The 16,544-nt window shown below is 33.5% G+C and overlaps 1 protein-coding gene across 4 annotated transcripts in view; it reads right to left on the reverse strand.

Annotated features, from left to right (window-relative positions):
- Positions 1-1,233: 1,233 nt before the first annotated feature.
- The window catches only part of CD55 (CD55 molecule (Cromer blood group)), a 37,240-nt gene continuing 21,929 nt past the window's right edge, over positions 1,234-16,544 (reverse strand). For 2 of the 4 annotated variants that reach the window (XM_066361866.1, XM_066361865.1), the window contains exons 8-10: positions 10,855-10,875; positions 5,628-5,700; positions 1,234-2,299 (exon numbers count right to left, since the gene is read on the reverse strand). In XM_066361866.1, coding sequence (XP_066217963.1) covers positions 2,140-2,299; positions 5,628-5,700; positions 10,855-10,875 — 254 coding nt within the window. In that variant the 3' untranslated portion in view covers positions 1,234-2,139. Of the gene's footprint in view, positions 2,300-3,303; positions 3,410-5,627; positions 5,701-10,854; positions 10,876-16,544 lie in introns of all 4 variants that reach the window. The other 2 variants (XM_066361867.1, XM_066361868.1) reach the window with 2 other exon arrangements.

Raw genomic sequence — 16,544 nt, forward strand, 5'->3', positions numbered from 1 at the left:
TATATTATATTAAGAAAATTATTAAAATATTTTTCAGCTTTTATCCTTATCTAAGTAATAATAAATTACAAAGTTCAATGCAATGTACTGTATTGTCAAAGTTCAGTATTTCCTAATATCTAAAACTGTGTTATAAATCTCTGTCCATTGATTCCAACTTTTAATTTAATCAAGGTGCAATAAAATATTTAGAATTTGTCATTTTTACTCCTACACTAAACAAATAACATGCTGTAATTCTCTCTCCATGCCTTTTCTACTTTGAGCATGTGACACTCTTTGCAGCGCCCAGTCCTGCCATGTGAACCTCATCCATTTGTCCTTCCTTAGTTTACATCTGGTATTGAACACCTCCCTGCTCACCGTTCATCCACTTAGCAAAGACAGCTCAGGCATCCTTTATATTCTGTAGAGGTGACTAGTATAATACTTTTAACTCTACAATCTTCCTCTCAATGAGTATATAATTTTGGTCTTTCTGTGGTAGACTACAAGCAACTTGAGGGCAGACACTATCTTGTTATCATCTTGGTAATCTCAGTACATAGCACATGGTAACCTGTACATAGTGAGCTCTTGAGTATTTTTCTGAATAACTGACTCAGTGTTATCCTTGTTACTACCCCAGGAAGCATCAGATTATCACAAAGTAAGCAGAGCAGGACTTTTTACTTAACAAATGAATTAGTAGGTAGAGATGTACCTATTCACAGAACTTTTAGGAGAGTTAAAAGAATTTTTTAATATTAAAAACTATTAGGAAATTTTTGTTAATCTTGTTAGTTGTGATGATTGTGCTTAGGTAGAAAAATAGCTTTAATGTCAGAAATACATATTGACATATTTATAGTGAAATTGCCATTATTATTAGATACAACAAAGTAGAAAATATGACAAATAATTATTGTTAAATTTAGTCATGTGTATATTCTAGACTATTCCAACACTTGAAATATAACGGGCAAGATGACAAGAATATATTGAAAACCTAGAAATTGCTGTAATGAACTTTAGGTAAATCAGTAACAATTAATGTATTGCTCTGATATGAGATGATATATAGGACAAGCCTCAGAAAGTACAATCTAGTATAAAAGTAACCCAAACTGTTTCACATTAGGAACCAAAAATATATCATTCTAAACTACTTATGGGAAGCAGAAAGGGAATCTCTTATTTAGAAATAAATTATTTCTATGTAAGAAAGTAAATTTCAAATACATGAGACAAAAAAATGTGATCAATTATTTATTTCACATTTAGGGAAGATAAATTTTTCTTTACATGGCTTCTTGAACTTCTCCTGCTATACACGTAAAACCAATGTGTTCACTGATGTAAATTAATATAAATAATTTTAACATTACAAAAAAATAAGATTTACAATTTAGGGTCACTTCAGAAATATAGAACCTTTCCTTATGTTAATCTCGTAGTATCTCTGGATACTTTTAAAGACATTAAGTTAATAAAAAGATATCTTCTATCTTTTCACCCTTTCACAGGATTCTTTTACAAAAAGAAAGATTGTTCTAAGAACAAAATTAAAATTGTTACTGATCCATCTTACAAGTAAGGGGCTAAATTCTTAATTATTTGTATTTATGTGACAAAGAATTATTCCTTCATTTTATATTTCTCCTTTGCTACCAACTAACCCAAGAAACTTAACACTCTGGGTCATTCACATGTTTTTTATTTAAAATATTTTGCCAACCCATTCTGATTTACTTTAATGGAATAAGAAAAGATTAAAATGCCTTAGAGGGAAGGATTATTTTATAATGTGGTTCATCTCTCTTCGGCAATTTTGCTCAGAAGGGATTGGGCAATATCTTTTTTGTTTGTTTTCAATATCCAATTGTTTTCAATTTTTAATTTCTTTTGTAAATAAAAATAACATTACATATCTAATGGGAAATAAATCACATATTTCTTTTTCTTCATGCTCACCTTGTAAGCATGAACAGAGCTCTACACTTCCTACACTTTTAGGAAAGTAGTCGCTCTCAGTCTTGTGAGTTGTTTAATTTTCAATAGGCTTAGAAATGTTGAGAATGTGATACAGGACAGATTCATTTCTTCTTGCTTCATTGATATTCCTGTGCACCTTAAAGATATGGTGCAAAATGAAGATCGCTACTGCATATATTGTGTCCACACCTCCAGACACTTATAAGAAACTAGAAATGTTCTGTGTACTTGAGTGCACTTTCTTCTGATCTCTTCTTTGGCTAAGTCAGCTAGCCAATGGCTACTAACATCATAAGCAAAACTGTCAGTGTTATAAATGTGTGTCCTGAAAGTTAAAAAAAAAAAAAGTTAAAGTCAAAATACCTTTTTTTTTTACTGGTGATAGACATAAAATTTTTAGTTAATATGTGATAAGAAGAAGAATTAATTGGTTAATTTAGGATGTCAAACAAATGCAAAATTAGTAGTAAGTTTATAGACAAACTTGGTGGGTGTAGTTAGAGGTTAGTAACTATAGCAACACCAATTAAAATATGACACTTATGTTTTTAGTTCTTGAGATTAAGAGGTCAAGGTAAAATCAATTAAAATGCTTTTTAAAATATTTCATTTAAAAAATTAAGTTTAATAGGGTGACATTGCTCAATAAGAGTACATAGGTTTCAGGTAAACATTTCTATAAAATACTTTTGAATTAAAAGTCAATGAGATCCCTTTGACTACTACATGTGAAATAGAGAAAAGTTTTGTCAAAAAAGAAGACACCTAGAAAGTTTCAGAGATACATTTGCATAAAGTTACTTTTGTGTAATAATTTTGTGTGACAACATAAGAGATATCATATAAGATCTATAAACAGAACTCATAAGATACCTTAAATCAAACTTTATATTCCCTAAACACTGGAAATTCTAAAAGCCATCAAGCAAAAAAGGAGAAACAATATAAGCCAATCATCTCATGATGCAAGTAATCATACTGAAAGCCATAATGAAAGCATTCTTATTTGTAAGCCCTAATGTATCAACCTCTGGTTGTTTTTTCAAAATATTTATGGCATTCTTAGCATCTAATCATCATGATAAACTGAATGCAAAACACAGGATGAGATGATCAGCATATTGCTGAAGAGTCGAGAATTGACAACATGCCGTACTAATGAGAGATTCAGTATGTTAGTCATTCATTAAAAAAAAAAAAAGAACAGTTCTGATAATAATAGAGGATTAAGCCTCTATTATTCTTGGATAGTCCCAGATAAATCCTGCACCAACAGTATGGATGGACATTTTGCAAGATATAGAAATGTGATTTTATAGAACCATATACCTTTTATAATTTACCAAAAGGTCATACTTCTGAGGCACCACCAGTCCCAGCTAAATTATCAAATACAACATTGAGTGCTTTGTTGTTCTCATGAGTGTAGTAAGAGCTGAACAGTAGAGAAGAAAAACACTAATTGAATTACATAATTTTAATTTGAATCAAAAAGCAATACCAACAGTTGCTTACACTTACATCCTTTTTATAAACTAAAATATATCATACAAACCCAAAAACTTCTAAAAGAAGTAAATAAATCCTTTGATAGGCAAACACAAAGGATCACCAAGTGAAGGTACATTATCAACTTTGTATTCATTCTTTTCCTTGTCCTCATTAAGATAAAAATTTTAATTAAATTGATATGAAGTCAGGAGAATAAGCAAGAATGCATAAAGTTAGCTCTTACTCTCAACAACTTTTACTTCTCAAATAAGGCGAGTGGAGTGTTTTTTGTTCGGTTTGGTTTTGTTTGCAAGTGGAATATTTCAAAGGGCACATAAAAAAGACATTCTTTCTGAGGGGCTTTTGCCTGAATTCCTGCTTATTCAGAAATAGAGGATTTAGGTTTGCTGTAAAACACCAATAGAACACAAAAAATATATTTTTCTCTTTCTATGTTTCAATAATCATGACTAATTATTTTACCAAAGTGTGTAAAGAAACTGATGACAGCCAAGAACTAGGACCCTGTAAACTCATCACTTTTCACCCCTCTCTCCTACTAAGCCCCCAAACACTGGCTTTGGAAGGTAAATTGATAGCGCTCTAACCCAACAGGAGAGCTGGAACAAATGCAAGGAGGAACCTAAGGTAGGTGTTTTACTTTTTTTCCAGAATAGTTTTGCTGAGGCATCTGTAGCAATTCATTTTACATGTCTTAGATCTCTGTTTATTTTTGCTGGGCTATAAATCCCATTCTTTAAAGCTTTCTGAAAAATCTGAAGACAAAATTATATTTTACTACATAGCCTCTGCTATTTTTAAAAATCCATGACCTAATGGTCAAATATTTTTACTAAAATACTAAATCACTTAGTAATTTAAAGAATATTCACATATTTGAGCTTATAATCGGCTTCAATAATATTGTTAATTTAAAGAGAAGGAAAGAGTTATATAGGGCAAAAGTAGATAGTTCACCTCACCCAAAGAATTAAAAGAGGCAATTTAGTAAGAGCATTAAAATATAGTTGTTCTTTTTTTTTTTTTTGCTTTAAGTATTTATTAATGTCATAATTATTTTAAAATTATAATTTAAAGAAAAAGATCTAACTACAACACTAAAATTTTCTGCACTTTACTACTAAGAGAAAAAGGCAATATATGATAAAACTAGTTGGTCCTTACTCAAAACTTAAGATAAATGCATACATACAAAAATACATAATGTTTATGTATTTACCAGGTATTTTGTTTTGCTTTGTTTTTTCTTCTTTCATATTGGTTTTATTGAGGTGAAAATATAGGCATTAGGGAAGTATAGAAATAACTCGAGTTTATATCAATTCCACAATTAGTTTTCTGAACAATAAAATCTACAAGCTAACAGAAGAGGGTCAATTGACATAATCCTCTGTCTATAGAAGGCGTCAGAGCCAAATATGACAATATATTTAATATATAAATATTCAACACAGATCAGATGTTTCAAATAATACTAATTTTTCCTATATGTTACTATTTTACCATCTGAAGGCTTATGACATGCCAAGCAATGTTCTAACTTCTTTACAGGAAACTCACTTGATTCTTACTACAATCTCATAGATAGGTTCTATATTTTCCCCACTTTACAAATGAGAAAACTAAGGCATAGGGAGGTTAAGTTCTCGCAGTGACATTGGGCATGAACACAGAATGGAACCAAGCAGTCAGATTCCAGAGCTGTCCTCATAACCTCTTAGCCACTGGGCTGTTCTGGGCTACACTGGCATGTATCAACAAATACAAGTCAGAAAAAAACCTAATTATAGGCAATTTAACAATATATTAGAGGTTGGCTCTTCTTAGATTTCTTTGCTTTTGTACAATACATATATGCCACCATAAATTGTACTAAGGAAAAGATAAATTGATTAATAGTTGGCAAAGAGAGACTTTGGCTTTCAAATCATTTACCTTTGAAATGTTGTTAATGTCCTTTAATATATTGAGAAATTTAAAAAAAAAAGTCTTGTTCATCCAGAGTAGTAATTATAGACAAAAGGAAGAGATAGCAAGTCAAAAATACAATTAAGAAAATTATATATTTGTGGTAAAGTATCAAGTTTTATTGGAAAAAAAGCTAAGAATAAATGTTTTAAGTCATCAGAATTTCTGCTCACCCTCTTCTTCCACAGTCCCAGAAAGTTTTGAATAGAATTAGGGTAACAATTACTATAGTACCAGCAACAAGTCCTTGAGGGGGAAAAAATTTGGTAACACAGTTAATAGAAACATGAATCATTACATATACAGTGTAATTTCACAATGACAAACATACTGGTTATGAGGCAAGTTAAAGAAAATATAAAAGACAGAAATTATATTTTGGATATGGTTTCCTTATGTGACAAGTTTGAAAATAAAAATTGTATATTATTTATCTTTTATCCTATTTTCTTTAAAAAATGAAATAAAATATTAAAAATAAAGCATAATAGTGATCAAATAAAATTTGTTTGACAAGTTTGAGAAGATTATAAAGTGCTTTAACCCTACCAAGCTAAATTTTAAATACTTTGATCATTGATCTTTTATGTATGTATTTCCTACACATTCCACCCTCAATGTTTTGATCTGTTTTACAAAAGAAATTAGAGATGATACTAGAAAAGCAAACTGAAGTAAATGTGTCTAATAAGTGTAGTTGGTTCTATATCAACAATAGATATCACACAATTGCACTACCATGTGGATACATGATTTTAAAAACAGCTATTTCCACCAGATAAGTTTTTACAAGACTTTAACCAACCAATTTCTTTAACTTATGCTCTAGTTCCATATCATTAGTGTGGAACAACTATATTCACAAAATAAATTCTGGCTCCTAAACATTTTTGAGGTTTTTTCCCCTTCATCACATCCTATTAATCCTACCATTTTCAAATGTTTCCAAAATGTTCCATTTTTAATTTGAATGATAAACAAAGATAAAAATTTAAAAGTGATCCAAAACAGGAGGAAGACAGAAGTAAAAGCGTATTTCTAGAACATCAATCAGTACATACATGTTATTCTTGAAACATTTGTGTGAAGGTTGATGGTTTAACAGAAAACCAGAGCTAAATATACAAATCTGAGAAACAAATCTGCATAAATGCTTGCTTCATAAATTAATATAGTATTATCTCAAAAAACAGAAAGAAGAAAAAAACTTTAAAGTATAAAGGTAATAGTTTAGGATGCCAAGAACAACTTGGTATTTATAGAAAACTATCCCAAAGATGAATCAGTATCAATTTAATATTTTTACAACTTGGGATACATGAAACTATAGATTATGAATAAATTTATGATTGTGATTCCAATGTTTCTATCATTAATTGAGGAGTTCTGAGGTAGGAAAATTACATTATTTTAAAAGTGATTTGTCTCCAAGAATAAAAAGTATTTTAGTAATGTTTCCTGATGTAGAACTATTTTTCCATAACTGTTTTTACAAATGTTGCAAAGCAGTTTGCCACCTATAATCTCATTTGATCACTTCCAATAATTAGCATAGTGCTTGGAAAATAGTAAAAAGTGTTTAGTAAATATTTATTAAATTGCGTCAAATGGTACTCTTTTTGCAGATATGAAAACTGACACATATATATATATAGATATATATAGTTATCAATATATAGAGTATCACCTTCCTTTTTAAAAAACCCAAGTCAGAAATTCAACCACAAGATCTGGTATTGAATAAATGATGGTTGTCTCCTTTTCTGAATAAGTATGAGCTCACCAAGTCACTTCAAAAGATCTCATTTATATCTAATAAAGTAGAAAAGTATTCCATGTGCTTCAAAATATAAGAAAGCTGTAGATTGGATTTGTTCTTTCTTATACTCCTATGTAACAGAATAAAGTGACTGAGGCCTGTGAACAAATAAAGTCACATGGGAAAGAGACTTTTGCAGAAGAGAGAAGAATGTGTTTGAGTAAACTTTAAATTTTCAGATTTACAAGTAAGGATTCAGCACCACTTCCTCAACAACATCTGCAGTATCCTTTAAGTGTCTGGCTATTTTCATGGATTTTCTATGCTTCTGTATTTCTTCAAAATTTTTAAGTAAGATAGATAATTGAAGTCACTTTATAATGGGATTTAAGTTTGTAATGTTAAGACACAGTGAATACCCTGTATCAACATCTTATGCACTCTTAATCACCACTGTTGATTCAAGATCCTTGAAAACGCTCTTCAACTTGAGCTAGTTTGTAATACATGCTATATTCACGTAGATATATAAAACATAGAAAATATACATGTAATATTTAAAGGATACAAAAGTATTTTAGGTATTTTACTAAGTATTTCCTAATTTTTTCTTTACTATTACTTCAGTTGGCCTATTAATTCTCATAAGGAACTTATGAATGTCACAATACATGAATTAAGCAATGGGTTGGGCGGGGTATTACTTGTAAACAATCACAAATACGTTAATTGTTAAATCTGAATTGTGCAATTCTTTTTCTGCCACTAGGACCAAAATCTTTTTACCCTTTCCAGCACCTAGTACTAGAAGAACTAGTCATTGGCCTTTATTTAAGCACTTAGTAGCTGTGTGACCTTGGGCAAGTTATAAATCTTACAAAACCACAGTTCTCTCAGCTAAACAAAATGGGACATAGCTACATTATAAAACTGATAAATGTCCCTGGCCAGTTGGCTCAGTGGTAGAGCATCGGCCTGGCGTGCAGAAGTCCTGGGTTCAATTCCTGGCCAGGGCACACAAGAGAAGCGCCCATCTGCTTCTCCACCCCTCCACCTCTCCTTCCTCTCTGTCTCTCTCTTCCCCTCCCGCAGCTGAGGCTCCATTGGAGCAAAAGATGGCCTGGGCGCTGGGGATGGCTCCATGGCCTCTGCCCCAGGCGCTAGAGTGGCTCTGGTTGCAACAGAGCTACGCCCCGGATGGGCAGAGCATCGCCCCCTGGTGGGCGTGCCGGGTGGATCCCAGTCAGGCGCATGCGGGAGTCTGTCTGACTGTCTCCCCGTTTCCAGCTTCAGAAAAATTAAAAATAAATAAATAAATAAATAAATAAAACTGATAAATTTCTAAAATGTTTAAAAGGTTACTTGTGGGAAATAAGGGGGAAAAAATGAGAAACACTGATATAGAACCAGCAGAAGGATATCTTTAAAATTCACTACAGAGGCTTCATTTACATGGCAAATAAGGAAATCTTGAGAGGACTAGTCAAATATGTTCAAAGTTGTAATAGTACTTATATTATGGTATAATCAACAAAATCAATTTCACTGCAGTAGTGTTTGGTTATATTTAAAACGAGAAAAGTGACCTGATTCACAGAATAAATTTAAGAAATGAAAGCTTCTGGTCAAGATTGTGGTATAAGTAAACATGGTACTCGAATCCTCCCACAACTACATCAAAACTGCAACTAACATAATTGAACGACAAGATAACCTAGACATGTTATCTTTGAATATATGTATCCTGATTTATTGATGTCGCCCCATTAAAAAAATAAAATTATTAAAAACAAACAAACAAAAAACTGCAACTAAACTACACGACAACCATCATTCAGAACCACATGAAACCTAGCTGAATGGAAATCTTGCAAGTAGGGATTTAAATAAGCAGCTGCATTGAGACTGGTAGAAGGGCAGAGACTCGAAAGGGACTGATCTCACACCCGTGTGTGGCAGTTAAAAATAAGGAGATATATCTCAGCTGAAGAGCAAGGGGTCCCTGACCCACACCAGGCACCCCAGCCCAGGATTCAAGTGCTAGTAAGAGAAGTCCCCATAATGTCTGGCTGTGAACACCAGCTGGAATTGTTGCTTAGTGAGACAGAAGGCTGCTGGAGTCTTAGGTATACCTCCAAAAGAGCCAGTGCAGTACTTGGACTCATTCTGCTTAGAGCTCTAGGACTGGGCAGCAGCTCAAAAAGTACCAGGGACACACAAGGAAGAATCGAATTATCTGGTATCAGAATGAGAACTGGAGGGGCAGCTTTCTCCCAAACAGAAGTGCTGGCAGAGACCATTGTTGCTTTTCTGAGCTCACCCCCTGCAGAAAGCAGGCGAATGCCATATCTCAGTCACCATCAACCAGATTCACATTGTAGGCCCTGCCCTGGTGATTCCCTGAGACCCTGCCCCACCCAACTTCAGGCTCATGCAAGCCCTTTTTAGTGGCTTTTCCAAAGAAGTGGCCAACTTTGCTCGTACTTCAGACTCCTAAAAGTCTCTCAAAGGAACAGCACTTGGTCTCAGCATGCCCTGTACCTCTTGCTAAGTGGCCTCAGGCCTGACATTAGCAGCAGCCTGCTTTGTGCAAGTGAGAAAAAGTTCATCTAATAAACTCATCACTGTTGTCAATATTAAATCATTAAATCATGATGTTTTCAATTATAATACATTTATTTTTATTTAAAATATAAAATAAACAAATTGAATTTCAACTGTTTGAATCTTTCAAGATAAATGTTTTAGCTTAGGAGAGATTTATTCAAAATATAAAAGTATTATAATAAATAATTTCTTAAAAATAATTTTAAAATGTCTGTTTTCAGCTTTATAGTTCTTTGGCTAATTCATATATGTATAAGGCAGGAGATTCCAGATTATACGGACATAATTTTAAAATATACAATTTTTTATGAGTATATTTTTCTAGTGGATGTTACCTATCAATATGAAAATTTAACTATTGTTTCTTAAACATTTCTCTTACCATCTTCTTTAAAAGTTTATTAATCTTCTTGTTAATGTATAACATCAAATAATATATTTATGAACAGAAAAAGTAATAGACCAAATGTAAAAAGAAATTGCAATACATATATATATATATATGTTTTAGGTTTCATGCCTAAAGCAACAGAATACTTTTGAAAAATAACTTTGCTTCAATCGCAGACAGTGAAGAGGGGAAACAAGAACATGTAATCAAGGTATCTCTCTTTGTTTTATTTGGGAGTAGGACAGAAATCTAGAAATAGTCAAGAATTAGTTTCTGATTAATTATAAGATACTTGATAGAAATTATTAATAATTGTCTCTTTCTTGTAATAATTCAGAATGATGCACTAAAAAATAGGCATGCAATAGTACTTGATTGATTGGCTTAATGATTTGAACTTATCTTAAAATTACCTTATAACAAGAACACCATCGGGAATACTTAGAAACATACCAAGTACTTAATGGTCTCCACAAAACATTCCGATAAAAAACATTTATCTGTTTTCTCTTTGGTACCCATAAACACTGCCTTTTAATAGTATTCCTAAGACAGTTAAAAGATAATATTCTCTTCCGGAAACATGGATTGTACATACTACAGTGATGGCAATTTCTTTTAGCTTCCAAAGAGTAAAACTTACCAGATGCAATGGTGCTAACCCCTAAAGAAGAAAAAGAAAAAAGAATACAAAAATAAAATAATTAAAGTAATTGATTTACAATCAATTATATATATATATATATATATATACTGTTCAAAAGTAACTCAGACTGCCTGACCAGGCAGTGGCACAGTAGATAAAGCGTCAGACTGGTTTGAAACCCTGAAGTCCCTGGCTTGAGTGAGGGCTCACCAACTTGAGCATGAGGTCACTGGCTTGAGTGTGGGATCATAGACATAACCCCATGGGCACTGGCTTAAGCCTAAAGGTCACTGGCTTGAAGCCCAAGGTCATTGGCTTGAGCCCAAGGGCTGGCTTGAGCAAGGGGTCACTCGTTCTGCTGTAGGCCCCAGGTCAGGTCACATATGAGAAAGCAATCATTGAACAACTAAGATGCCAAAACAAAGAATTGATGCTTCTCATCTTCCTTCCTGTCTGTCCGTATCTGACCCTCTCTCTGACTCTCTCTCTCTGTCTCTGTCAAGAAAAAAAGTAACTCAGACCATACTTAAAAGAAATAATTGTAAATAGATTTATGAAAACAATTACATATTATAAACAAATAACACACAGCAGTGCCTATATCTATTCAACAATTTAACATAAACATAAAACATGATAAAGTTATTGAATACTGAAACAAACCCTATGTAAATTTGGTTATATGACCTGATGACAAGAAACAAAGGTTTTAATAGTAAGTAACAACTAAACCAATCTTATGATGCAGAAAGTATCAGAAACTCAAATCTCTTTTGGCAGACTATATATCAAAACTTAAATTACCATATCACTTTATTTCAATGACTATGAGTGGGGCATTGCAAAATTACTTTCAGATAAAAATATATTTTTAATAATAAATATATTACTCTCTTAAAGATGAACAAGTTTACTCAAAATACCATTGAGAACAGGCAATACTATATAGCAGAAAAAGAATAATTTGGAGCCAGCAATGTGTTTAAACCCTAATTTTCTATTAATTATGCATCATATATGAACCATATAAGTTAATCTCTAAACTTCTAATTCATCATCTATGAAATGGAACTAAGAAATACTTATTTTACAAGGTTGTTGCAAGGAATAGTGTCAACAAAAGGAAGGTGTATGGTACATGCCACTGAAGTACATACTCAATGAGTAGTAGCTACTATTTTTATTTTATTTTATTTTTTTCTGAAGTGAGAAGTTGGGAGGCAGAGAGACAGACTCCCGCATGCACCCAACCAGGGTGTTGCTCCATTGCAACCAGAGCCATTCTAGCACCTGAGATGAGGCCATGGAGCTGTCCTCAGCACCCAGGCCAACGTGCTCCAATGGAGCCTTGGCTGCGGGAGGAAAAAAGAAAGATAAAGAGAAAGGAGAAGGGGGAGGGTGGAAAAGCAGATGGGTGCTTCTTCTGTATACCCTGACTGGGACTCGAACCAGGGACTTCCACATGCTGGGCCAATGCTTTACCATTGAACCAACTGGCCAGGGTGGTAGCTACTATTTTTAGAACTAAGATCAAGAAATTGTATAATATTTAAAGAATAAATTAATTGTACATAAGAAATTTGATCCCAACATAGATATAAATAATAAAATGGCAATAACAACATACCTATCAAAAATCACTTTGGATGTACATGGATTAAATGCTCCAATCAAAAGACATAGGTAGTTGAATGGGTAAGAAATCAAGACTCATGTATATGCTGTCTACAAGAGATCAGCAAAAGATGTACACAAACTGAAACTAAAGGAATAGAGAAAGATATTTTGTGTATATAGAAATTTTAAAAATGCTGAGGAGGGAATACTTAGATAAATAGTCTTTAAAACAAAGAGTTTAATGAGACAAAGAAGGACATTACATAATGATAACGAGACTAATCCATATCATACAAGAGGATATAACCTTTGTGAATATTTATACACCCAAAAAAGGAGCATCTAATAATATAAAGCAATTACTGATGGATGTAAAGGAAGAGATCAAAAGTAATAACAGTCATAGTAGAGGATTTAACACCCCATTAAAACAATGGATAGATCACCCTGATAGAAAATCAATAAGGACACAGTAGTCCTAAATAACACATAGATAAATGGATTTAATTAATATTTTTAGAACATTTCACCCCCAAAACCACATAATATACATTCCTTTCAAGTGTACATAGCACATTTTCCAGGAAAGATCACATATTAGGCCACAAAACAAGTCTCAACAAATTTAAGAATATTGAAATCATATCAAGCATCTTCTTTGATCATAATGGTATGAAACAAGAAATCAATTACAAAAAAAATTAAAAACTGAAAACACACAAAGACATGGAGGCTAAATAACATTTACTAAACAATGAATGGGTTAATAATTAAAGCAAGGAAGAAATCAAGAGATAACTTGAGGCAAATGAAAATGAACACACAACAATCCAAATATCTATGTGAACCAGTGAATGCAGAACTAAGAGGGAAATTTACAGCATCACAAGTCTACCTCAAAAAAAAAAAAAAACAAGAAAAATCTCAGAAACAAAAATCTAACTTTAGAATTAAAGAAAATAGAGAAAGAAAAAAAAAAAAACAAAGCACAAAGTGAGTAGAAAGAAGGAAATAATAAAAATCAGAGCAAAAATATACAAAATAGATTCTAAATAAACTACCTGAAAAAAATTCAACAAAACTAAGACCTGGTTCTTTTAAAAAATAAACAAAATTGGCCCTGGCCGGTTGGCTCAGTGGTAGAGCGTCGGCCCGACGTGCAGGAGTCCTGGGTTTGATTCTCGGCCAGGGCACACAGGAGAAGTGCCCATCTGCTCCTCCACCCCTCCCCCTCTCCTTCCTCTCTGTCTCTCTCTTCCCTTCCCGCAGCCAAGGCTCCACTGGAGCAAAGTTGGCCCGGGTGCTGAGGATGGCTCTATGGCCTCTGCCTCAGGTACTAAAATGGCTCTGGCTGCAACAGAGCAACACCCCAGATGGGCAGAGCATCGCTCCCTGGTGGGCATGCTGGGTGGATTCTGGTCGGGCGCATGCGGGAGTCTGTCTGACTGCCTCCTCATTTCCAACTTCAGAAAATACAAAAAAAAAAAAAAAATTGGTAAACCATTAACCAGACTTAACAAGAATAAAAGAAAACAAAATAAATAAAATCAGAAATTAAAGAGGAGAAATGACAACTGACACCACAGAAATACAACAAATTATAAAAAAAAAGTACTGGAAATAATTATATGCCAACAAATTAAATGGAACACTTGAAACCATGTCAACACAATGAATTAGCAATAAAATATTTTTAATAACATAATAAAAATACAGTTTTTCAAAACTGAATGAAAAAGTAGAAAATCTGAATAGACTGATTACAACAAACAAAATCAAAGCAATAATCAAGAAACTCCCAACAAACAAGTCTTGGATGGAATAGCTTCACAAGTGAATTTTACAAGCATTCATAAAAAATTAACACCTATTCTTCTTAAACTATTCCAAGAAATTCAAGAGAAGGAAAGAATCCTTCTATCATTTTATGAAGCCAGCATTATCTTAATTCAAAACTAAAAAAAAAAAAAAAAAAAAAATAGAGCGTCGGCCTGGCATGCGTGGGACCCAGGTTCGATTCCCGGCCAGGGCACATAGGAGAAGTGCCTATTTGCTTCTCCACCCCCCCCTTCCTCTCTGTCTCTCTCTTCCCCTCCCGCAGCCGAGGCTCCATTGGAGCAAAGATGGCCCGGGCGCTGGGGATGGCTCCTTGGCCTCTGCCCCAGGTGCTAGAGTGGCTCTGGTCGCGGCAGAGTGACCCCTCGGAGGGGCAGAGCATTGCCCCCTGGTGGGCAGAGCGTCACCCCTGGTGGGCGTGCCAGGTGGATCCCGGTCGGGCGCATGCGGGAGTCTGTCTGACTGTCTCTCCCCGTTTCCAGCTTCAGAAAAATCCAAAAAAAAAATAAAAAACCTAAAAAAAAAATAAAAATAAGAAGGATAGAAAATGATAGGCCAAGATCCCTAATGAAACATATACAAAATCCTAGACAAAATATTAACCAACATCAGCACCACATTAAAAAGATAACACACCATGATCAAGTGAAATTTATTCTGAGGATGCCAGGTTGGTACAATATCTGCACATCAATTAACATGATACACCACATAAATAAAATGAAGTATAAAAATCATAGGATCACATTAATAAATATAGAAAAAGCATTTGACAAAATACAGAAACCAATTAATGATGGGAAAAAAACCTCTGAAAAGTGGGAAGAGAGGCATTATACCTCAACAATATCACAGTCATATATATGACAAATCAACAGATAACACACTCAATGGAGAAAAACTATAAGTGTTTTCCTTAAGATCAGGAACAAGACAGGGATGTACACTTTCACCACTCTTATTCAGCATAGTACTGGAAGTCTTACCTGCAGCAGTCAGACAGGAAGAAAATTTAAAAGGCATCCAAATTGAAAAGAAAGAAGTAAAACTGTCATTATTTGAAAATGACATGACGCTGCCGTATATATAGAAAAACTCTAAAAGTTTTGCCAAAAAAATGAGTCCAATTGATAAATGAATTCAGTAAAGTAGCAGCATACAAAATAAATATTCAAAAATTGGTTGCATTTTTTATACACCAATAATGAACTACCAGAAAGAGAACTGTCTTGTGTTTGATTCCCAGAGCACACAGAAGAAGCAACCATATATGCTTTTCCTCCCCTCCCTCTGCCCCTTCTCTCTTTCTCTCTTTTTCTTTCCAACAGCTATGGCTCAATTAGTTGGAAAGTGTCACCCAAGTGCTGAGGATGACTCTGTGAAAAGCATTGGCCCCAGATGGGGGTTACCAGGTGAATCCCAGTCAGAATGCATGCATAAGTCTGTCTCACTATCTCTTTTCCTCTCACTTAAAATAAATAAATAAATATAGATAAATAAACAACTAAGTAAATAAGAAACTAGAAAAACAATCCAATGTACAAGTGCACCAAAATAATAAAAAGAATATATCTGGGAGTAAATTTAACCTTGGAGATAAAAGACCTAAACTCAGAAAATTATATAACATTGAAGAAAGAAATTAAAGAAAATACAAATAAATGGAAGTATATACGCTATTCACAGACAGAGAATATTAATAGTTAAATGTTTATACTAGCCAAAGCAATCTATAGGTTCAGTTTAATCCCTATAAAAATACTAATGCCATTTTTTTACAGAACTAGAACTAGAATAAATAATCCAAAATATTTATATGGAACAACAAAAGACCCTGAGCATAACAATATTGAAAGAAAGAAAAGAGTTTGTGAGATCACCCTACATGATATCAAACTATACTACAAGGCTATAGCAATCAAAACAGCATGGTATAGAATAAAAGCATACACATAGATCAATGAAATAGAATAGAGGGCCTAGAAATAAACACACACCTATATGGTCATGTAATATATGACAAAGAAGACAAGAATACACAATGGGGTACAGACAATCTATTCAATAAATAATGTTGAGAAAACGGGACGGATACATGAAAAAAGAAAGAAAACTAGATCATATTTTTTACCATACAAAAGAATAAACTCGGCCCTGGCCGGTTGGCTCAGCGGTAGAGCGTCGGCCTGGCGTGCGGGGGACCAGGGTTCGATTCCCGGCCAGGGCACACAGGA

Source organism: Saccopteryx leptura, chromosome 2 (genome assembly GCF_036850995.1).
Source record: "Saccopteryx leptura isolate mSacLep1 chromosome 2, mSacLep1_pri_phased_curated, whole genome shotgun sequence".
NCBI classification, from domain to species: Eukaryota; Metazoa; Chordata; class Mammalia; order Chiroptera; family Emballonuridae; genus Saccopteryx; species Saccopteryx leptura.